Source organism: Emiliania huxleyi, assembly GCF_000372725.1.
Source record: "Emiliania huxleyi CCMP1516 unplaced genomic scaffold EMIHUscaffold_8, whole genome shotgun sequence".
Lineage (NCBI taxonomy): Eukaryota > Haptophyta > Isochrysidales > Noelaerhabdaceae > Emiliania > Emiliania huxleyi.
This window is the reverse complement of record NW_005196021.1, coordinates 30,351-54,591: the sequence shown is the minus strand read 5'-3', so window position 1 is coordinate 54,591 and position 24,241 is coordinate 30,351. Positions and strand designations below refer to the sequence as shown.

At 66.8% G+C, this 24,241-nt stretch overlaps 4 protein-coding genes across 4 annotated transcripts; 2 read left to right on the top strand and 2 right to left on the bottom strand.

Annotated features, from left to right (window-relative positions):
* Positions 1-1,400: 1,400 nt before the first annotated feature.
* Positions 1,401-2,049, bottom strand: EMIHUDRAFT_350735 (hypothetical protein). The gene is made up of 3 exons (XM_005759398.1): positions 1,849-2,049; positions 1,472-1,778; positions 1,401-1,448 (listed from the first exon to the last, which is right to left on the bottom strand). The coding sequence occupies exons 1-2, from the start codon at positions 1,909-1,911 to the stop codon at positions 1,623-1,625; spliced, it is 219 nt and encodes a 72-aa protein (XP_005759455.1). The 5' UTR covers positions 1,912-2,049; the 3' UTR covers positions 1,401-1,448; positions 1,472-1,622.
* A 3,506-nt stretch (positions 2,050-5,555) lies between these two features.
* Positions 5,556-6,953, top strand: EMIHUDRAFT_198268 (hypothetical protein; the record flags this gene model as incomplete). The annotated part of the gene is made up of 1 exon (XM_005759397.1): positions 5,556-6,953. The coding sequence occupies one exon, from the start codon at positions 5,556-5,558 to the stop codon at positions 6,951-6,953; it is 1,398 nt and encodes a 465-aa protein (XP_005759454.1).
* Positions 6,954-10,777: 3,824 nt separating this feature from the next.
* Positions 10,778-11,398, bottom strand: EMIHUDRAFT_58464 (hypothetical protein; the record flags this gene model as incomplete). Its single annotated transcript, XM_005759396.1, has 2 exons — positions 10,778-10,906; positions 11,225-11,398. Coding segments are annotated over 2 exons (303 nt in total), but the record flags the coding sequence as incomplete, so codon positions are not given.
* A 1,936-nt stretch (positions 11,399-13,334) lies between these two features.
* On the top strand, positions 13,335-19,904 carry EMIHUDRAFT_96899 (hypothetical protein; the record flags this gene model as incomplete). Its single annotated transcript, XM_005759395.1, has 11 exons — positions 13,335-13,613; positions 13,988-14,119; positions 14,191-14,472; positions 14,665-14,712; positions 14,886-15,263; positions 15,513-15,704; positions 15,978-16,320; positions 16,451-18,198; positions 18,506-18,561; positions 18,833-19,059; positions 19,555-19,904. 11 exons carry the CDS (start codon positions 13,335-13,337, stop codon positions 19,902-19,904), a joined length of 4,035 nt encoding a protein of 1,344 aa, XP_005759452.1.
* Positions 19,905-24,241: the final 4,337 nt, after the last annotated feature.

Below are 24,241 nucleotides of genomic sequence, written 5' to 3'. Positions count from 1 at the left end.
TCTATCGATATAGCCCTACCCCTCCCGCCGTTTTAGGGCCTCCCCACCCGCTATGGAGGGGGGAGGGAAGGGGCTGTGTGTCTGTGCATGCATGCATGCATGCATGTGTGTGTGTGTGTGTGTGTGTGTGTGTGTGTGTGTGTGTGTGTGTGTGTGTGTGTGTGTGTGTGTGTGTGTGTGTGTGTGTGTGTGTGTGTGTGTGTGTGTGTGTGTGTGTGTGTGTGTGTGTGTGTCAGCCCAGTTTTTCTTTTTGAAAGGTCCCGTGACGCGAAAGCCCGCACTCCTCTCGATCAGCTCGATGTCACCGTTCGAGCGGCGCTTTGGCTATTTCGCACTGGCCATCATGGCCGCTAACACAGCGTGGTGGCTCCACAAATCCGTTCTCAGCAAGCCGGTGCGCTGATCTCTCCGCCTCTATGATTCGGCGCGTGTCTCGTTTGCAGTGCAACTTCGTTGGTGTCAACATCACACGGGCACTTGTCCACGCGGGAGGTGTCGTGGAGACGTCCTCGCATCTGTGGTGGGCTGACCTACCTGCACGAGGACCAACAAGGCAGCGCGTGCACCGCCCGCACATGCCTCAACATCAGCGCACCCCTCGTCCCCTCCCCAGCCCGACATTGGAGTCCAGTTTCAGCATGCGCGCGGGGCTTTCATGAGCCCCATCGCGCGATGTGGTGTGACATAGACTCCCACAGTCTCGGCGAGCCTGAAATGCGCCGGCCTCGTTGCCAGCTTGGCTGCAAATCACTCTCCCAAAGCAAGACCCTCGGCCCTGGCCCGCCTCCCGCTGTGATGATGCCGGCTTCTCGGACAGCACGTGACGAGTGCCACACTCAATGCTACGAGCCTCATCTGAGCCCATGCCGCCCCCACCGATGCCATCACGCATAGACTCCCCCCCCCCCCCACACACACACACCCACACACACACACCACATGCACATGCACATGCGACATGCGCAGTGATGGTCAAACACAAAAATGGCTCCGACAAAAGCTGTTGACAATATCCTTGACGCTGAGCGCAGCACTGGCTGGTGCACCCACGACCCCGCCCTTCTCCAACCTCATGCCGCGCGATACCCTGCGCCCGTAGGCGTTGCGTTGCGTTGATTCTTTTCCATCGGCGCCCGCGCCGGCACTTCCGTTTTGCACATGGTTTTGCATCTGTACCGCCAACGAGAGAGAATGAGACGCAAGATCCGAGACAAGTCATATCTCATAAGACCTGTGCGCCACTGGACCTGTGCGCCGTCTGGACCGTCTGCTTGCGGCCTTGCGCGCAGGGCGCCCAGGGGGGGGGGGGGGCGGCGGCGGGGGGTTCAACCGCGCCCGGGTGTCATACACGTCGACCACCCAGGCAGCCCCATCCTTTCAAGTTTCATGAAAAAATTCGTGTACCACGGCTTTACGGTGTGAGATCTAGAGATACTAGAGATGGCGCGGGTGTGCCGGGTCGGACCGCTCGTTGAGCGTCGGCCGTCGGCCCGTCCGCCGTCGCCCGCGCAGCGCGCGTGCGCACGCCGCTGGAGCTACAGAACACACTGTCTCCACCGAGAACCACGACCCAGCCGGTACGGCCGCGGGGAGCCCACGGAGTCGCCAAAAGCCTCACACTGTCACAGCCTTCGGTCGTCTCTCAAACCGAGCTCGTCGAGCTGGGCTTGGACGAGGTCGGTGATGCGCTTGGTGTGCTCGGAGCACTCGCGCAGCTCGGCGTGGCACGCCGTCATCCGCTCGTCGGGCGTGAGGGAAGCGCCGGCCGCGACAGACGCCTGGAAAGTTCAGGAAGGGTCTCCAAGGAGAGGCCAGAGTCAAAACCGTGCGCCACGTCTCACGGAGCTCCTCCCACGCCGGCCATCGGGCCGCGCTGTCGGGCGGCGGAGCCATCGCCATGTTGCCGAGCATCTCCGCGCGCGAGGGCAGTGCCCGCAGCGCGGTGCGGAAGGTTCTGCGCAGCAGGAAGCCATGGTAGGGCTCCACCTCGGCCTATGGGGAGGCGCAGAGGAAAGGAGGGGAGGGAGAGGCGGCTGGAGCCACATCTCCCCCATATCTCCCCCACATCTCCCCCATGCCTCCTCCATATCTCCCCCACATCTCCCCCACACCTCCCCCATATCTCCCCCACATCTCCCCCACGCCTCCCCCATCTCGGTTCTCGCGCCTCGTATGCACGCAGCCCAAAGGCGGAGGTCGGCTCGGTGCTCGCCTGCGGGACGTGTCGCGGACGTGTCGTGGACGTGTCGTGGACGCGTTGCGGAGGCGGACGTGTCCCGGCCAGGCGCCAGAGGGCAGAGGGGCGGCTCGAGCTCGCCTGATCGGCGAAGCCGTCGGCCATGCGGGTCCAAAAGCGCTTCATGCGCATCGACCAGAGGAGCGACAGAGCCGCCGACCCCTCGGCGAGCCGCGCCGGCTGCACCACCCCCTCCGCAACCTGCGAGAGATGGGGAGAGATGGGGAGAGATGGGGAGAGATGGGGAGAGATGGATCTGCACCGCCCCTTCCGCAAGCTGCCGATCCGGGCGGGGGCGCTGTCCGGGTGGGCGTCAGTCGCAGTCCGTGGAGGGTGGCTGCAGTCCCCCGCCCCTGTCTTTGTGCTGCGTGTGTTTGAACCCGCGTCCTCCTCACCTCGGCGGCGATATCTCCCCATATCTCCCCCATATCTCGTCCTTACCTCGGCGGCGAGCAACTCGCGCAGCGTGGCCGGCCTGTGCCACCAGCAAACTAGGGTCAGGGCGGGAGCCCCGCGGTACCGTGCAGTGTACTCAACGCATCGCGCGAACACCCAAGCTGCCGCCCCGAGTGCTCGTTTATCTCGAGTGCGCGTCCTCTCGAGTGCTCGTCGGAACACACGCGTGCGTGCTCCAGCACTGGTTCCGGCATCTAGAAGGGGGGCGGGCCGGCCGTGCCGCTCCCAAGAGTCGCGCACCTGCGTGGGGTGGCGGGGACGGATGGCAACGCGGGTGGGGGTCCTCGACTGCTCCTCCGCTGTCTGCGAGCCTCGCGCGCGCCGCCCGCAGATTCGCGTCACCGATCCAGGGGAGCGGCGGCGGCGCCGGCAGAAGAGGAGGTGCGACGCGGCGGGGAGGGGGGCGGAGGTGCGGGTTGAGGCGGTGAAGTGTACGCGCACCGTCCGCATGTTGGCGTCGTCTAGCTTGACGATCAGCTGCATGAACGCGCCGAGGTGCATCGAGAGGGACGCCTGCCGCTCGACCGCCGCGCAGAGTCCGTCGACCGGCACCTCCTGCGGTGCGGGGCACGGAGGTGTCACGGAGATGTCACGGAGGCGCAGCCCAGACAACGCACACCGAGGGCGGCGTGGGTGAGGGCGGAGGCAACGATGGCGGCGGCGGGGAGGCGGGCTCGGGGGCGGAGGCGAGGGCGGAAGCAGTGAGGGCGGTGAGGGTGGCGGCGGCGACGGCGCCTTTGCCGACGCTGGCTGCATCTCCTTGTATCCGCTACCGACGCCGCCGACGAGGGTGACCGGGACCGCCGCCGCGGCGGGAGGCATCAGGTCGTTGACGCGCCCAAGCACGTCCGCCGCCAGGTCGCCCGCCGACTTCGCCACGTCCGCCGCCACATCTCCAGCCGATTTGGCGGTATCCTGCGCCATCGTGCCGAGTCGCTCGACGGAGAGGTTCTCCTGTACAAAGATCTTGAACTCGTCGAGGTCGAGCAAACCAGAGGCGTCGACGTCGTACTTGCGAAAGAGCTGCTCCGACCAGTCGGGCGCGCCCTCGGTGGGCGGCGGTCCTGCCTGCTCGTTGGCGGCGAGGTGGCCGTCCGACCTGGACAGCGCGGTCTGGACTCGGCGGAAGAGTGGGAATCTCGAGTCCTTGAAGTCGTCACGTGCTGCCTCTGGACCGCTCAATCTGGCGATGGTCGCCTCTGCCGCTCTTGGACCGCTCAATCTGGCGATGGTCGCCTCTGCCGCTCTCAGCTGTGATCTGAGCGCGTTGATCTCCTCTTGCTGCGACGCGTAGTCGTCGCCAGCTTGGACTCGTGCGTGGCGCACGCGGAGGATCGTGCTGCCAGCCCTGGCACCGGAGTGAACGGTCGGCGAGAGGGCGCCGCAGGCTGCGACAAAGATGGTTAGCATGGGTTTCGTCTTCAGCAAAGAAGAAAAAGAAAAGAGCACTGTTTTCTTTCTTTTTTCCTGGAGATGTCTGCTCTATTTATTTATTTATTTTCTTTCTTTCTGGTGGCGGCGTGCCGTCCTCCCGTCCCGCCCTTCGCTTCCTTTTTTTTGCGGAGTTGCGCCGAGAGGCGGGAGATGCCGCGAGAGCCAGGGATCGGCAGGCGGCAGCGTCGTCGCAGAACGAGGCAGAGGAGAGAGTGACGGACGAGACAGAGGATGAAGCGACAGAAGAGAGAACGACGAGAGTGGGACGACCGCGAGGTGGATTGAAGGTTGCTGCGAGAATCGGCGAGGGACTGCGAAGAGAGATAGGAAGAGGCAGACGCCCAAGGGTGGGCGACGGCTAGCAACACACCTTCCTTCCCGTGAATGAAATCCCTGTGCGGTGGCGGCGTGCCCCGTGCCGTCCTCCCATCCAGGAGCCTTCGCCAGGTCGTGTGAAGAGCACAGATGATGGTAGTGAGTGAGTGGTCCCGGGCCCTGCGGGAACTAAGTCGGCGCAAGTTAGTCTGTGAGCTGGACGAGGGCTAGTGGTGTGCCGAGGCGGGTCAAGTGGTGAAGTGCTCCCGGGAGTCGTGGTCGGAGGCCGGGACACTACGCGCACTAACTTAGTGCGCGGAAGTGAGTGCCTCCGGCCGGCCGCGAGGGGAGTGGTCCGGCGGGCCCCCGCTCGTAGTGCCCTTCGCCGGCGGACGGAGGCGGGCTCGGCTACTACACGCACTAACTTAGTGCGCGGAAGTGAGTGGGCTGCGGGCGAGCGGGCTAGTCCTAGTGGGTGAGTGCCTCCCGCCACCCCGCGCACTAAGATAGTGCGCGTAGTGGGTGGGCCGCCTTCTAGTGGTCGGCGAGGCCGTGGCCAGTGCCCCGGCCCGGCGGCGCCGCCTAGTGAGTGAGTGCTCGCCGACCCTCCCCACACTAACTAAGTCGTCATCGGTGCTGTGTTTTTTAGTTGGCGAAGGCTCCTGTCCCATCCCTCCTTTAGGTTGCGTGTTTTATTTTCTTTTACTGAGGCGGGGCATGAACAAGAAGCTCGTGTGTGTGAGTGAGTACACACACACACACACTCACAAGAAGCTCATACTCGCTTCACGCCTGCAAACATGAACTATGATCGACTTGCCGTTTCGCCCTTTGGCTTGCCCCCTCAGGCCTCACTTCAGCAGGCGCGGCGCGCGACGACGGGATGATCTTCCTCCCGAAGCCCACGCCGCTCCCCCTCGACCGTGGTCCGCCCTTCTCCACGGCGAGCAGGCCCTCCTATTTCGAGCCCGCTCCCAGAAGAAGGCCGGCTCGCAGCTCGGCTGGTCTGGTGAGGTCCGCGCCTGACCCGACCTCGATGAGCCGTGACGCGGCGCGGGCTCGGACACTGGGAGGTTCGGGGGGAGGGCGGCACCCGCATGCGGCACAGCGGGAGATGGCGGTGGCTGCCTACGGTGGACGCCGCTCGGTGGCGGCAAAGCCTCGACACTCGCACGCCAGTAACACTGGCCCAAAGCTCTCCCAACAGCTGCAGCCCCACAAGGGACCAAAGCGCAAGCCGCCGCATCGAGCTGGAGGGCTCACCGCCCATCCACGCGCGCGCTTTCCGACGAACTTCCCGCAGCGTGTCGCGGACGGGTCGGAGCACAACGCACAGATCCTCACCGTCGATAGGGACGCTCCTCCGCCCGGCCTAGATGAGAACCTTCCTGGCCCAAACTGCGCCACTGCGGCGCTGCCGCACGCGGAGATGGCGACAGAGAGGGCAAAGCGCCAGCAGCGCCCATCGTCGCGCCAGCAGCGCTCGCCGCCGATCCCGATCGCTGGGAGGCCAGCCTCCTCCGCCGGCGCTTCGGCAGCCTCCGCAGCGGCGGTGCCCGACGGGATCGCCTCTGCCCTGTCCGAGCTAGCCTCGCTGCAGAGGCTCGCAAAGGACCCGCTCGACGAGGCGCGGTACGCTCGGCCGCAGACGGCGGCAGGTGCCATCGGCGGCTCGCCCGGGGCAGCGGGCCTCGCGCCGGGCACAGCAGTGTCAAGAGCGGCGGACGAGGAGGAGGAGAGCGCCGACAAGCTGCGCGTGCGGCTGAGCGCCGCCGAGGCTGTGATGAGGAAGCTGCACCGCCGCAACTCGCAGCTGGAGGAGAGTGCAAAGGAGTCGGCCGCTCGGCCTCAGACCGCGGCCGCGGTGCCAGGCGAAGAGGACACCGGCGCGCAGCTGCTCGCCGGGGCCGACGAGCAGGCCCTCTTCTTGCTGCAGCAGAAGGAGGCGGACCTGCAGCAGATGCGAGACTACACCGCCCAGCTGAGCGAGCAGCTCCGCTCCGCAGAGGCGCAGCAGCAGCAGGGGCGACCGGCGGCAGCAACCGCCTCCGCGACGGACAGCGGCGAGTACCGCGACCGCTACATGCGCATGAGGTCCGACTACCGCTCCCTCCTCCGCTCTCGCGTCGGCTCGCTCAAGCGGACGACGGTGCAGCAGCAGCAACGGGAGCAGAGCGAGCTGCTGGGGAAGCTGGACGCGGCGCTGCAGGAGGAGGCGGAGTTGCACCGTCGAGAGTCGCAGCGGCTCAACGAGGAGCTCTATCTCCGCGAGAAGCAGTCGTGTGATTGGCACGTGGAGCGGCGGATCCTCGAGAGCCGGCTTGCCGAGATGGACAAGTCACTGCGGATGCGCGACGAGATTGACGGCGCGATCGAGAGCAAGATGAGCGCCCTCTTTGCGCGTCTGCAGTCGCTAGAGTCGCAGAACATACAGCTCGAGCAGGCGAACGAGCAGCTAAAGACGCAAGTATCTGGGGGAGGCAGCGGCGACGGGGGCGGCCCGCCGGTGTAAAGGGAAAGAGGGGCAGGAACGAATTGCGCGGCGGGGCGTATCGCCCACGCACCCGACGGTGCGTGGAGCACTAGACATATATGGGATAGCCTCTGCGGCTCTGCGTCTCGGGGGCTGGAAGGAAAAGTGCTCTTAACCCCTAAACGGCTACCGAAACGGGGGGTGCCCGGAAGGGCGATATCACGGCGGCCTAAATGTGCCTCCGTGCGCTCGCCACATACCCCCTGCTGCCCGAGGGCCGTGTTAGCACTTTATTGGATACATACAGAGGCGGTGGGAAGCCACCACATTCCCTTCAAATTTTCCGCCACAGAGCTCCGGAGCGCGCTCTGCACGAGCTCCTGGGACGCGGTTTCGTCTTTCGATCCCAGACGGTCGTCGCACGTCGGCGCCCCAGTGAGGTCCGCCGTCATAGCTGTAGCACGCTACTAGACACACTGCCTCCAAGTTGAGCGGTGGAAAATTGTGACCACCCCGAAGCCACGCACCGAAGCGCCGGCGTCCCTCTGGCATTCTGCCACCGACAGCAACACGCCTTTGATCACCGGCTGCTTGCGCTCCGCATACTCTCCAGAAGCTGTTGGTTGTGTGGCTGGTTCTACTTCTATCAGCCTTCTTCTTGCACAATGTTGCCGTTGAGCTACGAGGCTGCAACCCGTCGTCATTTGAGTTTGCTGCCAGCCACACACAGCGCGTTCCTGCACGACGAATGTGGTTGGACAGGTGTGAACAACACCTCGTGGGGGCGGCACCGCAGGCGTCCATTGAGGGGTCCAGGTGATAGCCCTGGGCGGGCAATCCATGCGCCTAGTTGGACTTCAGATCGCCCGATCGCGTCCCGGTGAACTGACGTCGGATTTGTGACGCCGCCGCACCGCGCCGCGGCCGGGGGCCCTCCGGAGGCTGAGGATGGCCGTGGCGGACCGAGACGAGCTCTGGGAGGTAAAGTGTCAGTGTATATATTGTAGAGGCTGACCATGTGCACAATATCTCTCACTCTAGCTAAGCCTGGGGAGGCTATTCTGGGCGTCCACACGGCTTGCACCGGTGACCCTCGCGACAAAGCGAGCGCGTCCGGCAGAGCGACTGAAGAATCGAAGACAGAGTCACAAATCCCGCTTGTTGTGCATGTTTTGAGGTCGGACAGTGCTGATGTCTTCTCCACGCAGCAGCCGACGCCACCAGGCCTCGGTAGCTGAGCAGCAGGAGCCTCCTCGCTGCTGGCAGAGTTGCGCCTCTGTTTGCCGCCGCTAAGAGATCGCTGTTGCGGGAATCCAGGGAATCTAAAGGAATCTAGAATCTGTGGGTCCGAGATTCGATCTGGGACCTGAGCCGCTCGGGACCAGCTGCACATGATCCGGGGCCACTGCCATGTCGCAGACGACTGCTGGCTCGGCCGTCGCTCCGACCAGCCGTCCTGCCAAGGAATAAAATACAGTGTTGATTAGAAAACAGGATTCGGCGGCACGCCGCCGTTTCTAAGCCTTTCCACAGCCCTCACCCACCCCACGCCGTGGTTTCTTAGCTCCGGCCGGCACTCAGGCCAGAGCCGGCCCCCTAAGGATTTTAGGTCAGAGGTAAGCTGCGGTCCGCGAGGGCGATGCCAGAGTCTGCCGCCGAGTCGGCTCTCTGGATGACGGGAAGACGCACACACGCCTCCATCTCCACTCCACTCAGAACACCGTAGACTTGGAAAGTGACAAGTGCGCGCGCCGCAGGCGAAGAGAAATTTTGAGCTGGGGCTCCCGTTCACACTCGAGACTCGTGTCTGGCCTTTTCTCGGGGCCGCGCCTGCGGCGCGCCGTGGTTTCTTAGATTTTTGCGGAAATCTCTTGGTAGGGTTTCTTAATGCGACGTTTTCTTAATGCCCGCAACCCACTGTAACAATGAGTTCCTTTACATATGTAAAGGAACGCCGTTTAGGGGTTAAAGTGGCGGAGTGGCGGTGCGAGGGGCTGAGGGCCGCGCGACGCGCGAGGCGTAACGCACTCGCGACTCGGGTTCGTTGATCGTTTATCGATATCGTTCATCGTTGCAGCTCTTGCAGTTGCACTCACTCTTTTGCCGGCTGTAATGGCGGGGCCGGGGGGTCTTTCAGCTCCCGGTATATTCACACACAGTTCTCTGTGACTGTGCCGCGGGTGTGGTGTATTAACACAGTGCATAACAAATGCTCGTTGCTGATGAGGAGAGGCATGCACAGGTCGGAGATCGCACAGGTGTTCGCGCGAACGAGCACCCACCACACACACGGACAGAGAGAGAGAATGCAACGAGAGAGAGACCAGTCATGGACACAGCGGACGCACCCCGCTGGACCGTCGCTCCACTCCCCCACCCTCAAGACGCTCACCTAGCCAACCAGATCCTCGCAGAGACAAATTCCAGACGTCCCCACCCCACGCGACGGACCCTCCCGCCACGCCGCGCCTGCACAAGGTACATTTAGCCCCCGCACCAACGAACGTGCCACCAAGGCGCTGCCAGCTCGGCCTCTCCGCCCTCCGGCCCGCCACTGGCGCCCCACCCGCCGCCGTGCCGCCGCCGCTCTCGACGGAGGCTCGCACGGCGGCAGCTCCCCCCCTCCCCCACCCTGTCCACTCCCCTCCACTTCCCCCAAACCCTCGAGCGGCGCCTCCGCCGCTTCACTCGGCTATCTTTGCCGACGCGTCACCGACGCGCGCCCGCTTGCACAGCAGCAGCAACTCGGCACTCCCCTCGGGCAGCCCGCTCTGCGCAGCCTCCTCCGCGCGCGGCGAGGTGGCGGGCGCGCGGAAGCCGATCTTTTGCGAGGGGGGCGGACCTGTCGGCGACGCAGCGCTCGGCGGCGGCGACAGCTCCTCCCCCGACCCCGTCGCAGGGGAGGAGGGGGGCGGGCCCGCGCGGCGGATGCCTGCGGAGGGGTCGGGGCAGGAAGGGGGTTCAGAGGCACCCCTCCCACGCATGTGTGTGTGTGTGTGCGTGTGTGTGTGTGTGCGTGTGTGTGTGTGTCGGGTCGGGGAGATGGCGCCGCGCCTCCGGAGACGCCGAGCAACAGCGCGGAGTCATCGAGGGCGTGGGAGCGGGGGGGGGAGTGCTCGGTGGAGGAGTACTCCATCGTCGGCGGCGGAGACGCGTCTGGCGGCAGCTCCGCCTCCTCCCTCCGCCTCCCTCCGCTGCCGAATACTTGCTGCTGCTGCTGCCGCTGCTGCTGCTGCTGCTGCAGCTGCTGCTGCTGCGCGGCGGCGGCGGCGGCGGCAAAGACGCAAGATGGCTTCGCGTCGACGGTCCGGGCAGCGGCGGCGGCGCCGTGGTCAGGCTGGCCACGCGGTCCGGCGTCGGCGGCGGGTGCGTGCGGCTGCTCCGTGGTCAGCGGCGGGGGAGGCTGTGGCGCAAAAGGCTGCGGCTGCGGCGCGCCCGAGAGGACATACGGGGCGGTGTGGCTGGCGGGCATGCAACCGGCGGGGGCGATGCCGGGCGCGATGCCGGGCGCCATGCCAGGCGCCGCGCCGGGCGCCGCCATCCCGCTCGGCACCATGAAGACCGCGCCGTGCCCCAGCCCGTGAGGGGAGGGCTGCGGTGCGGCGGAGCCGTAGCCGTGTTGTGCCTCTTGCTGCAGCAGGATGGACTGAGGCGAGGGTGGGGGAGAGGGAGGTTGCGAGGGAGGAGGGCGGCGAGGGTGGAGGCGGTGAGGGTGGCGGCGGCGAGGGTGGCGGCGGTGAGGGTGGAGGCGGCGAAGGCGGAGGCGAGGATGGAGGCAGTGATGGGAGGCGGTGAGGATGGGAGGCGGGCGAGGGTGCGCTGGAGGCATGCGCCGGAGGCCGTGTTGGCACCTGCAGCCTCGACCAGCGGTTGCGAATCGCGTGGTCCGTCCGGCCGGGCAGCCGCCGCGCGATCTCGAACCACTTGTGTCCCAGCTCCGACACCCCCTGCACGATCACGTCGTCCTCTGCCCGAGTCCAAGAGGACCTCTCCTTGCGGAAACCGCTGCCGCTCCCTCCGCCGCCGCCGCCTCCACTGCTCGCTGGGGACTTGATCCGCGCCGCGCTGCCGTCCCCGCTGCCTCGCCGCCCCACCAGCACGCTCAGGGCCGCCGTCTCCGCGGTCCGAGCCAGCCCACCCCCGCCGGTGCCGCCTCCTCCGCCACCGTTTGTCGGTCCGTCGGCGGAAGCAGGACCGGCGCTGCTGCCCCCACTGCCCCCACTGCCGGATGCACTTGTTGCGGCGGCGCCCGTGGCGTCGGCCTCTGTACCACCGGCGTCGGATGCGCTGGCACCGCAGCTCCGTTTGACGCCCCCGTCCCGCCCGCCCGTCCTGCTCTTGGCTGTGTCTTGCAGCCTGCTCCAGCGGTTGCGGACGGCGTCGTCCGACCTTCCAGGCAGCTGGGCGGCGATGACGCGCCATCGGCAGCCAAGCTGCTCCACGCCGCGGCGGATCAGCTCGTCCTCGTGCGGCGACCACTCCTTGCGCGGCAGCGCTGCCGCCTGCGTCTGCCTTTTCGCCGCCGCGAGGAGAGCATAGGATTGCACGGCGCTGCCAGACGCGGAGGCCTTGGCCTCTCGCGGCGATATTTGAGCGGCCGAGGGCCCGGCGGCGCGGGAGGGGGACTGCGCCGTGCCGCTGCTGAGGCCGAGCAGCACGGCGGCCGTGTCGGAGTGGTTCGAATCGGCCAGCATGGTGGGCCCGACAGAAACTTTATCGCGGGCGGTTCGGCGGGCTGAAATCGCCCGCTGTCCAGAGAGTCTCTTCGGCGTCCAGTTGGGACGACGAACTGCTTTTACGGAATACCAACTGTTACGTTCAACTTTGGGCACGCTTTCCACATCCACACCTCCCCCACACCTACCCTCACCTCCCAGACACACCAAACAGCGTGGAGCATCAGAGAAGCCCCTGCCACCCCCTTCATTCACCACCCCCCCCACCCATTCTGGCATCTGGGTGAGGGAGAGAAACAACGAGTCCTTTGATTGATTGATCCATGCCCCAGCCTCTCCGACACGCGACAGCCTGCCTCGCCAACCCGCGCTGCCTGCAGCTACCTCACCGCCGGTAATTCTACCCGCGTACGCGAGCTCGTAGCGGCTCGCAGCGACCTAGGCAGCGACAGCTGTCGCACCACAAACAGCCACATGCTGTGTACCTTTTTATTGTTAAAAAAAGTAACAATACAGGGTTCGCGAGGGGGGTCGCCGAGGCGCCCAGGGCGCGCGGGGAAGCTCGCAGGGCGTTGGGGTAGCTATGCCTCACGTGCAGCGCCGACGGTCGGGGTCGGCGGAGCACGCCAGCGGCAGGAGAGCGCCTGGGTCCCAGTGGGACCCGGGTCCCAATATTCGTTCCGACCACGTCCACGAGCAACAAACCGCCTACCAGCATGCACGGCATATTTCGGCGTCTGTTATTGCGTAATTGCGGGTCGGTATGAGTTCTCTTGATGTTGATGCCCTATGTGGCGCAAGTGAATATCCACGACAGCCTACTAGGGGTGACAGGTCCGACAGCTAACAGACACCGAGGTTTGGTTTTTTAGTATTTAAATCTTGAGAAAAGGCAGGCGGACATTTCACTTAGTAAGGTCGAGAGAGGAGGGGAAATGCGTTCACATCCGGCAACGTCTCACGCGTTCCGCGTGGTGTGACACAAATGAGAGGCGGGAGTGGGGAGGGTACGCGGTGCGGTCAACGCCCGAGCGTTGAGCCTTGCGCGCAAGGCGGTTGATCTTTGCAACTGCTGGCGGCGAGAAGCCGCCGCCGAATGTCTCGTGGAGAAGCAGGTTGAACTTGTTGCGTTTGGTGAAGATCCCATCATGGTAGTGGCCACGCTGTGACTTGACGTAGCCTTGGCCGGTGGTGTGGTCGAACGCCCGTTGACCACGGAACCCGCGTTGCTTGCAGCCCATGTTTGCAAGGCGGGCACGCTCTTCGGTGTTGCCGAAGGCGAACTTGTCTCCAACGGAGCCGGGGTTGCCTCCGGTGTCGGCGCGGCCGACCCCAACGGGCAAGCCACCCCGGAGGGGGGTCCAAAGTTTGACCTCACTGATCTCGTCTTTGCCCCCGGGAGCCTCGCCTGGCTCAGCCAGGTCAGTTTTGTAGCCCTCGTTGAACTGTTTGGTGAGTTCTGGTTTTTCGGCATCTCCCATAACGGGCCGGGAGACGGAGACGGCGTGGACACCCAGTAAGCTAAAAGTACACATACATACACTGAAAATCTCTCTCTCTCTCTCTCTCGCAATCGCTGTTCTCAGCCAAAAGATACCAAACGCATCGTACCCGTATTGAACGTAACAGTTGGTATTCCGTAAAAGCAGTTCGTCGTCCCAACTGGACGCCGAAGAGACTCTCTGGACAGCGGGCGATTTCAGCCCGCCGAACCGCCCGCGATAAAGTTTCTGTCGGGCCCACCATGCTGGCCGATTCGAACCACTCCGACACGGCCGCCGTGCTGCTCGGCCTCAGCAGCGGCACGGCGCAGTCCCCCTCCCGCGCCGCCGGGCCCTCGGCCGCTCAAATATCGCCGCGAGAGGCCAAGGCCTCCGCGTCTGGCAGCGCCGTGCAGTCCTATGCTCTCCTCGCGGCGGCGAAAAGGCAGACGCAGGCGGCAGCGCTGCCGCGCAAGGAGTGGTCGCCGCACGAGGACGAGCTGATCCGCCGCGGCGTGGAGCAGCTTGGCTGCCGATGGCGCGTCATCGCCGCCCGACGACTAGCGTGTGGGGGGGGGGGGGGGGGCAGGATTCCCGGTTCCACGGTAAATTCTTTTTGCTTGAAACCTCGCGCGAGTCAACGCCGTTTTCGCGTGAAACAACTAGTCGAGTGCACGGACAAGTGCCTCGCCGCCCCCGAGTCGCAGGTGTCGCTTAGGCGGCTCCCGTGGTGTACCTTTGTTCGTTTGCGCGGTATACCGAAACGAAAGAAAAACACCGTTCGTTGCGCTCGCGCGAGCAATCAGAGGCACAGCTGGAGCTCTCCAACGCGTACCCTGCGTGAGGACCTGCTCACCTCAAGGGCATGTTGCGCCGTGTCAAGATCCGGCGAAACGGTCATGCTACGGGCGGAAAGGTGGCGCTGGTCGCCGACAACTGGGCTCTCATGCTGCAGCGATGCGGAAGCAAGCTCTCCACCGACGCGAGCCAGTTTGTCGCGACGAGGCTCTTCACCGCTGATGGGTTCGAGATCGAAGCTCTTGAGGAGGTGCGCGCGCAACCAACGTACACTACCACACCATCATACCTCTCTCACCATTTGTGGGGTGCGAACGGTAGGTTCGCGACGGCGATTGCATCGTCGTCTCCGGCGGCGAAGAGTTTTTTACAACAGAGGCACCGCCGCTCGTGAGCGGCGCAAGCTCTGTCTCTGCGCCAGACCACGGCACGTCTAGTGAAGCCACTGGGGAGGGACCACCGATACAGACGGAGGCAAAGGTGACGGCGGCGGAGGTGGCGGTGGCGGAGGAGGCAAGTGAGGGATACGGAGGGGCGGCTGGAGCGGCTGCAGAGATCGAGGCGGACGAGGCGGGCGAGGCGGAGAACCACACCGAGTCGGAGGTGACGGAGCCGGCGGGGCCGCTACCGCCCGCGCCCGAGATCTCACCGTTGCTGCCTCCCGACGATCTGGTCGCCGGAGAGGGCGGGGCTGCCGCCGCTGATGCCGTGAGCGGCGGCGAGAGCGAGGCGGAGGCGGGAGTGGGGCTGAACCACTTGAGCCGGAGCACGATCGTTACTTTCTTCTGTGAGTAGGTCGAGGTGGAAGTGAATGCGCCGGATAACACGCCCGCCGGCCTCGAGGTGGAGATACCGCCGAGATTAGCCGAGATTAGCCGAGATTACCTGAGATGGCAGGGCTTTGTCCGGGCTGTGACCGAGGGGCGGGACTCTAAGCCAGATGTGACCGAGGGGCGGGACTCTACGCGAGCTGTGACCGAGGGGCGGGACTCTAAGCCAGATGTGAGCGAGCTCAGGTGGAGTGCGCCGGCCAGGCCGACTCGAGCGACGACGAGATGGAGATTGAGGCGGATGAGGCGGCGGAGGCGGAAGAGGCTGCGGCCCCGGCGGTGGTGGAGGCGGAGGCGGCAGGGGCTGCGGCTCTGGTGGCGGAGGCGGAGGGCTTGCGGCTGCACCTCTCGAGCAGCAGCAGCACCGGCTACAAGGGCGTGTCAAAGGGGGAGAGGGGCAACTCCGGCCGCTTCCGAGCGCAGACCTATACGGGCGGGGAGACCTGTCACCTCGGCTTCTTCGACACGGCGGTGGAGGCGGCGGTGGCGTACGCGCGGGCGGTCGATGTGGCGGCGGAGGCGGCGCCTGAGGAGGAGGAGGAGGAGGAGCCTGAGGAGGAGGCGGTGGCGGCGGCGGCGGCGGCGAAGGGGGGGGCGGAGACCTCCGCCGCCACCGCCCCACTCACCTCCCGACTCGCCGCCCCGCCCCGCCCCCCTCGCCATGCCCCTCGCGCAGCCGGCAGCGGTGAGCGGCAAGGGGGGCAGCAGAGCGGGCATCGAAGCGGCGGGCAGCGGAGTGGCGAAGCGGAGGCGACGCGCGATCGGCCGGTAGAGCCAGCGGAGGAGGCATTGGATGCGGTGACAGGGGCGCAGGCGCCGGCGGAGGCGGAGGTGCAGGCGGTGCGGGCGCGGTCGATCGGAGACCTCGCGGACTACCTCGCGCACTCTGGCGCCGCCGCCGAGCAGCGTAGCGGCTGGACTTGCAAGGCTTCCCTCGTCCAGACCAGCGATCGCGGGCGGCGATGGCGCGTCCGCTTCCAGCACCCTCAGCTCTTTGGAGCCAAGGTGTTCTCCTCGCGCCCCGACGTGCTGCGCGCGCTCGGCCTGGAGGCGCCTCCGAAGCGGAAGCGCGCCGCTGGAAGCTTCGAGGAGGCGCCGTGCCACTCTCCCCCTCCCACTCCACTCCACTCCACTCCACGGCACTGCCTCTCACCCCCCTTCCCTGGCACGCTGCCTCCAAGGTCTGCCCGCTCTGCTCACCCGCCCCCGCCGCCAACCTCCCTCACCGCCGCCTCACCGCCGCCGCCCTCCCTCACCGCCGCCCCCGTGCCCCGGCAGAGCCCGTGGGTGCAGTGCGACGCGTGCGGAAAGTGGCGCCGCCTCACGCCCGAGGCGCAGGCGGCGCTGCAGGACGACGCTCCGTGGTATTGCTCGAGGGAAGACTCGAGGGCGGGGCACGAGGAGGGCGCGGCGGGCGCCGAGTCGGCGTGCGCGCGGCCGCAGAGCCCTCTTGACGAGGGCGAGCAGGAGATGGGCGAGTTCCAGACGCCGCTCAAGAAGAAGAAGTCGGCCAGCGGCGAGGAGAAAGAGGCCGGGCCGCTCCATGGACCGACGACGCGCCCTGGCGCCTGTCCTGGCGACGGCGGGGACTCGTCTCTAGGTCCGGCTGGTCCTCGACGAGGTGCTGCGCGCCGTCGTTTGCCAGGAGGAGGCCATGGTCGGGCTCCGCTCCTACGTCGAGAAGCGCGGAGGAGACGCCGACGAGCTGCTTTCGGGGTGGACAGCCGAGGTGTCGACGAGGCTGGCCGCAGGCGGACAGGCTGCAGGCGGACAGGCCGCAGGCGGACAGGCTGCAGGCGGACAGGCTGCAGTTGGGCAGGAGGCGGGCGGGCGGGAAGCGCGCGGGCAGGAGACGGGTGGGCCATCGGCGGGCGAGGGGGCGGGCGAGGGGGCGGGCGAGGGGGCGGGCGAGGGGGCGGGCGCACGGGACGGTGCGCTGGGGTGCGGGCGGGCAGGCGGGCAGGGCAAGGCCGCAGAGCAGGGCGGACAGGTCGTGGGCGTGCGGTGCCAGCCCTTGCCTCCGGGGTGGGTGGCGCAGGAGCGGCAGGGGTCGGCGAGGACCTACCGCGTCTTCTACGGCCCCAACGGCGAATACGCGGAGTCCGTGCCGCAGGCCTGGCGGGGCGGCCGCGAGAACCGGCACGGCCTGGCGGGGCGAGAGCTGGCCGAAGTCGCAAGCTTGTCTGGCGGCGGCGGAGGCGCCGACGCGGCGGGCGGCGTCGAGTCGAGCGGAGCGGGCGGCGCCTGCGGTGTGTCAGCGGCGGGCGCCGCAGCGCTTTGCAGGGCTGCAGCTCGGCGCCAGCGCTGCCGGGAGTGCGCCGCGTGCAGGGCTCCCGACTGCGGAGCGTGCTCCGCGTGCCGCGATATGACCAAGTACGGCGGCCCCGGCACCGCCAAGCAGTGCTGCGTCAACCGCCGCTGCCTCGGGCTGCGGCTCGCTCCGTCGAGCGCGACCTTCCGCTCGCCCGACGGGCGCGAGTTTGGCTCTGTCTCCGAGGTTGCGGCTCACTTCGGGCTGCTGCTGAGGCCGGCGCAGCTCTCGCGCTGCTGGGCGGAATGCGACTTTTGCGGCGCGTGGCGTCGCGTGCGGGAGGAGCCCGCGCCGAGCGACCAGTTCCTCTGCGTCTTCGTGCACGAGGAGGAGGGCTGCGACGCCCCGGCCGACGCGCTTGAGGCGGGCGAGGAGGATGTGCCCGCCGACGTGACCCCCTCCGATGAGCCGGCGCCCAGCACGGAGGGGCTCCGCCGCTCGAGCCGCGCGCACCGAGCGGACGGGCTGCCGCGTCCAGCGGGGTCGGAGCTGGGCGGAGTGCACACTGACCAGGCGGGGCGGCACACGGCGCTCTGGTCTTCGACGCGGCGCTGCGAGCCGGGGGCGCGCGTCCTCGCGCAGTTCGGCTCCGGTGCCGACGAGCTCTGGTTCCCGGCGACAGTGCAGGCCGTCCACCGGAATGACGTCTGCCAGTGGGTGGACGTCGCGTACGACGGCGGCGAGGTCGAGACCAGCAAGCCCATCAAGCGCGTGCGGGCGCTAGGTAGGCAGGATGTCGAGGAGACGGAGACCGTCGGCGGAGCTGCGGGCGGTCGCGACGGCGAGGGCGACGAGACGAAGGCCGACGAAGAGGAGTGCGAAGAGGGGAGGCCGCCGCGGTCGACACCACCGCCTGGCAAGGAGGCGGCGCCGCCGGAGAGAGGCCAGGGGGCGGCGATTGCGGCGGTAGCGGCAGCGGCGGCAGTGTCGGCGGCAGCGGCAGCGGCGGCGGCGGCGGCGGCGGCGGCGGTCTCGGCAGCGCCGCTGGAGGAGGAAGAAGACGAGGAGGCTTCCGCGGTGGAGGGCCAACAGCACCAGCAGCTACTTGTGGTGCTCCAGGAGATGCGGCTCCACACGTTCGGCTACGAGACGGCATTCCGAGAGCACGGCTTTGCCGATCCGCGCCGTTTCGCTGAGATGAGCGACGACCACCTCTCTCAGCTTGCTCTGCAGGTTTTCGGGAAGAAGGTGGGCCATGCTGCGCGGTTTCGGAAGTGGGTCCGAGATGAGGTGACGAAGCACGCGCTGTAGCAAGCATGCTCCCGCCGTCTCGGATCGAGCTTCGCGCCATACTGTAGCCCCATAGCGCGGGGGGGGGGGGGGTTGTAAAGCCGTACAGTCATGTGTGTTGTGCTCTGATTCTTTCGGCAACAATGTCCAGCTTAAGGTAAGGTAGGGTAAATTTCTCCACACACACAAGGTGGTGGGGCAAGAGGGGGCGACCCTCGCCGACGGCCTCGCATCTCCACACCCGACCCCGGCCGGACACGGGTAGAGGAGCCCCACGGCATTCCGAAAGTGCAAGCACTGCCCGGTGGGGTGCACGTGGAGGTGAGCCGTGAGCTGTGTGTGCTAAGACAGATTCTCCGCAGACAGCCAAAACGGGCCGTGCCGCGTTTGTGGTGTCTTCTCAAGCACTAGCATCCGGGCGCCGCACTCGAGTGGGCGGGTCACATCTGTGTGGGCCCAGTGCGCACATGCGAGTGCTATCCTGCCCTATGGGAGGCAGAGGGAGGGGGGGAGGGGGGGGCAGAGGTAAGGTGGGGTGAGACTGGGGAGGGCCTCAGAGGTCCTCCATGGGGGTGCGGTCCGGCTCGAACAGGTCGAAGTGCATGTTGGTCCCGCCATCGCCGCCGACGCCGTCGCCCTCGTCCGCCTCGGAGGCGGAGGTCGTCGAGCGGGGCGTCTCGCCCGTCGCGAACCTGCCGCCGAACACGGCGTCGGCCGGCGCCGAGACGCCGGCAGCCGTGATCAGGTCGGCGACCTTTCGGTCCCTGCAGGCCGCATCAATTTTGCCGCACCGGGACGGCTCGCTTGAGCTGCTGCAAGGTGATAGGTGTGTGAGGGGGGGGATACGGTGTTACACTGAGGCGCGGGGGCGTGTGAAGTTGGGGTTGTTGGATCGTCTATCTTGTGGCTCTACGTTCGTGTCATCGCGTGACCGCGGTCCCTCTGCCCCAGACTCTGCGCCTCTGCGGACTGCGGTCACACCCGTCACCGTAGAGCGTACTCACAACACCGAACCGCGAACGCCCCTCACAACACACAAGTGGTTAAGGTACTTTTCAATACTTTAACCGTCGAGCGCGTGCGAAACACCGTACGCGAGGCTGAAGGAGAGGCGGAGCTAACCCCCCCCCCCCCCAACCTTCCGCCTCGCCCAGACGGAGAGCGCATCCCTCCCTCCCCCGGGCCCTCCTCTCCCGGCCCCGTTCCCTGCCGCGGCTCAGTGGGCGCCCTCGACGCGCCCTCGACGCATCATCGCGCGCCCTCTCGATCACGCGCCCTCGTAGGCGCCGCCGAAGCCGGCGCACCTCTGCGCAGGCTGCCAGGCCGCCGCGCGCGACTGGTGCCACGCCGGCCACGCCGTCGCCGCCATTGGCGTCGAGAAGGAGGGCGAGAAGGAGGGCGGGTGCGAGGGCGGGTGCGAGAAGGAGGGCGGGTGCGAGAAGGAGGGCGAGGGCGAGAAGGAGGGCGAGGGCGTGCGCGGCAGCTGCTGCCCCTCCCGGTGGCAGGACAGATGCGCAGTCTCCCTGCTGCTGGACATGCCGCTCGCGCTCGACATGCCGCCCGACATGGCGTCGGGCGAGCGCTCGCCGCGCCGCGCCACGCGAGCGCGGCGCCGCGCCTTGGTGCCTCCGCCCGCGCGCGGCGTTTGCGCGCCGTCATGGTGAGAGGGGACATGCAAAGCGAGCACCTTGGTGTGGGGGGGGGGGGGGAGGGCGGTGGTGAGGCGGCGAGGGAGGGGCGGCGGTGAGGAGGAGGGAGCGAGGCGGGGCGGCGGCGAGGCGAAGTGGAGAGGGACGCGGCGCAGAGGGAGGCAGCGGCGGCGGCAGGGGAGTGAGCGGGAGCTGGCGGGAGGTGCAGCAGGGGGCAGCGGGCGAGGCGCTCGCCCTGACGGCAAACGGGCTGCCGGGCGGGCTCGGCGAGAGGCGCGGCAGCAGCTGCGTCAGCGGGCGCGGCGGCGGACGCGCCACCGGCGGGCTCGGCGAGAGCCCGCCCGGCGAGAGCACCGCGAAGGGGCTGCCGGGCAGGCCGCGCGCGAGTGGGGGCAGCTGCTCTGCAAAGCCGACAGCGCTAAACGAGTCGAGAGGCGTGAGGGGGCGCGTGCTGGGCGTGCCGCCGCGGCCGGCCCTCGCGTCGGTCGACGGCTCGCCGGGCCGCCGCGACGCGTCCTCGTACTGGCCCGCCGCGTCCTCCCCCTCCTCGTCGTCATCTAGCAGCCGGTCGACCAGCCTCTCTCTGGCGGCGTGAGAAGTCAGGTACGTGCGCACAAAGTGGAGGATCGGGTTGCGGCGGTCTGCAAATGGTCGCGCGCCAGAGAGATGTTCGTGCGCCCACCTCAGCTTCTCCCTCAGCTGCCGCTGCGGCGTCCGATTCCACACCTCCCCCACCTCCTCGAGTGTGGGCGCTGCGCCGTCCCCGTCGGGGAGGGACGGGTGCCGGGGCCCTCCCCACCGCCCCACCAGCTGGCCGTGCCCCCAGACGACGAGCGTCTCGAACAAGAGCGTCGCCTGGATGCAGCCGTGGACGGGCTCGCGAGCATGGGCCCACGGGAACAGCTCGCCGCCAAGCTTTGGCTCGTGGCCGCGCCCGACGGGGCACTTTCGGCAGAAGTCAAGCCACCACCGCTGCGCTGCGAGCGGCGAGCCGCCGGCGTCGTCGGCGCCAGCCCCACAGTCGTACGCTGGAACCATCTGTGTCCTGAGAAAGGCGGGCACACAGGAGATGGTTGCGACAACCAATGTTCCTGCCTTGCGCTAGCACCAGGAATTGATCCGTGCCCCCCCGAACTTGCGGGGGGCGCCGAGATCTCCGAGAAAAGAAGAAATTTATGTGGGAAGAGGCAGACGCCCGAGGGTGGGCGACTGCATAGCACCACAACACTCCTCTCCTTGAAATCCCTGTGTGGTGGCGGCGTGCCGTCCTCCCATCCCTCTCGCTTGGCTTCTTCTTTCTTTTTAGAAATCTCTCTCCCTCTCCTCAGAGCACAGAAGAAGAGAAATCACGACTCTCACAGTGATTTGGCTTGTTGGTTAATAAAAATCTCTCTCTCAGAAGAAGAAGAAATAATAAAAGACGGATCGCGCCCGTCGTCTGGCGGACCGCGACGACAGGCCGGCCGGCCCCCCTCATCGTTGGTAGTGGGGCTCTCGACCATGATGATGACCGCAGGAAGCCGTGCGCCAGATTTGCTCTCCTCGTAAAACACGTCGTCGCCCTTGCCGCTTGCGCAGCGCGCGCCCCAGCCGCGGCACCACCCCGCCACGGCCGACGACGCCGCGGTCGTCGTCATCGTCAGGGGGGTAATGCAGCCCCGAGCGGCAGTTGTGTTCTTTTCGTACTCGATCGTGTAGCAGCCCGCTGACACGTCAGCGTGCGTGCAGTGCTCGAACTTTACCGGTATGAGACCGGTATTTGGTGATATTTTGATTAACGTTGTCTTTGAAGTGGTATGGTATAGTGGTATGCGAAAGTGGTATGCGGAGTGTTGATTAGTGTAGCGGCTATGGGTGTGGTCCCAGGAGGCGAAGCCATGCAAAAGTGCGGGTATTTCCCGGGTATACCTGGGTTTTTGCAGGTATACCCGCGCAAAATAGGGTCGGATCGTGTCAAGCCTCTCGGTCTCGCCCGGCCGGCCGCGTGCAGACGTCGATCTGACATCTGTCGGCGGTCAGTACGACCGATCAAGTCGGAGTTTTCTCATGATTGGAGGGTCTATCTGCATGTACTCCTCGAGATCTCTCCGAATCTGCCCTCTAATCAACCGTAATCATTCGGGAAGCCGGTGCTAATAGAGACTAATAGAGCCGGGGCCCCGTTCGCTCCGCACTGCGGCGCGGCGCACGGTGCCTCCGGGGCGCGGGGGCCCCCGCCTCCCCCCAGAGCAAAAATCTTTCTCTCTCTCTACATCGCTCTACAACGTCACGCGCCGGATGTAGAGCTCTACAGCTCTACAGCGCTCTACACTTTACATCCTCTGAAACCACCTCAGCCGACACAGCGCCGCAGAAAGAAAGAAAGAATTTTAGCGAGAAAGAAAGAAAGCTGAAAGAAAGCAGACTACAGCCAAGGGAGGGATGGGAGGACGGTGCACCGCAGCGCAGCATTCGGGAGCATTCGGGTGGGCAAGGAGTCTCGCATCCAGCCCACGTTTCGACATGGGCGCTGCGGTCAACGATGATAAAGGTCGCGCGTGAAAGTTGCGGCGACCGCGACCGGAGTGGCAGCCGTTGCATCTCTGGGCGGCCTCGTTCCCCCTTCCTTCGACAAGCTCCCGGTGCGAAGCGCCGTGGGACTCGGCCGACGCGCCTTATCTTTGATATATGGAAACACCAGCCACGGTGCTCATCGCCGGCGCCGGCATCGGCGGCCTGACGCTTGCGCTCGCGCTACAGAAGCACTGCGGCATCGACGGCTCCTCCATCGAGGTGTACGAGCAGGCGCGGCGCCGCCGCCGCAATCTCGAGCCCGCCTTGCAAGCCCACCCAGCCCACAGAGCGAGGCTTCGGGGCCCTCACCCCGCCTCTGCCCCGTCCGCAGGCGACCGCCTTCACTGACAACGCGGGCGGCGCCGTCGGCCTCTACGCCAACGGGCTCCGCGTGCTGCGCGACATCTCTCCGGAGCTGCTCGCGGCCGTGCGTGAGGCGGGCTACGACTACATCTACCGGCGGTGGCTGCGGCACGACGGGACGGAGGTTGCGTGCGCGCGCGAGAGCGCGCTCACCGACGAGGACGACCTCCAGAGCATCGGCATTCGCCGCTGGAAGCTGCAAAAGGCGCTGTACGACGCCGCCGTGGCGGCCGGCGTCCAAATCACATTCAAGGCTCGCACCGAGAGCGTGACGACGCGGGAGGACGGGCTGGTCGACGTGGCCTTCGCCAGCGGGGCGACCCGCACCGCCCGCCTCGTCATCGGCGCCGACGGCCTCAAGTCGAAGGTGCGCGAGGCCGTCGTCGGGCCGCTCAGCGCAGAGTTCACGGGCGTGACTTGCCTGATGGGGGCGGCCAAGGTGCCGTCAAAGGTGCGAGGGATCTGCTTCCCCTCCTCGTCGACGACCAAGAACCACGCCTGCTACTACCCCACCGGCGACGGGGAGCAGATCTTCCAGCTCTACTTCCCCGCAGACACGCCGGACGACGCGTGGGGCGCCCTGTCCGCCGATGAGGGGCTGCGGCAGTGCTCCGAGCTGGCCGCCAAGCTGGAGGGGGACGGGTGGGACGCGTCCTTCGTCGAGCCGCTCCGCTCCGCCGAGAACGTGATCCGGGTCGGCCTCTTTGCGCGGGAGCCGCTCGACGCGTGGGCGACGCCGTCCGGGCGCGTGATCCTGCTCGGAGACGCTGCGCACCCGCCGGTGCCCTACATCGGGCAGGGGGCGATGATGGCGATGGAAGACGTCGGGGTGTTGGCGAGGCTGCTCAAGCACCACTGCCGCGTCGGCGCCGCCGCCTTCGACCCTTCCGACGCCAGCCTGAGCGCCGCAGCAGCCTCGTACCAAGCGCTGCGCATCCCGCGCGTGCGGACGATCCTCGGCTCATCCCACACGCTCGGCAAGACGCAGCAGCTGCGGGCGGACTCGTGGTGGTACAACCTGAAGCGCGAGTGGACGATCCGGCTGCAGGTGGCGCTGTACGGCACGCTGCCCATCATGAAGCCCGGCGCAGGCTACGACTTTGCCTCCGAGGCGGACTGCTGTCTGCCTCCCCCCTCCCGCCGTCTCTCGCTCTCTCCCTCTCTCCTCCCTCCGCGTCGTACAGCGCCACCTGCAGCCGGATCGTCCACTCGCGCTTCAGGTTGTACCACCACGAGTCCGCCCGCAGCTGCTGCGTCTTGCCGAGCGTGTGGGATGAGCCGAGGATCGTCCGCACGCGCGGGATGCGCAGCGCTTGGTACGAGGCTGCTGCGGCGCTCAGGCTGGCGTCGGAAGGGTCGAAGGCGGCGGCGCCGACGCGGCAGTGGTGCTTGAGCAGCCTCGCCAACACCCCGACGTCTTCCATCGCCATCATCGC

Excerpts from the sequence above, each read along its gene's own strand:
- EMIHUDRAFT_350735 (XM_005759398.1), bottom strand. The coding sequence starts at position 1,911 with ATGCTCGGCAACATGGCGATGGCTCCGCCGCCCGACAGCGCGGCCCGA. Across the intron at positions 1,779-1,848 it reads CCCGATGGCCGGCGTGGGAG|GCGTCTGTCGCGGCCGGCGC; the intron begins GAGCTCCGTGAG and ends TGAACTTTCCAG.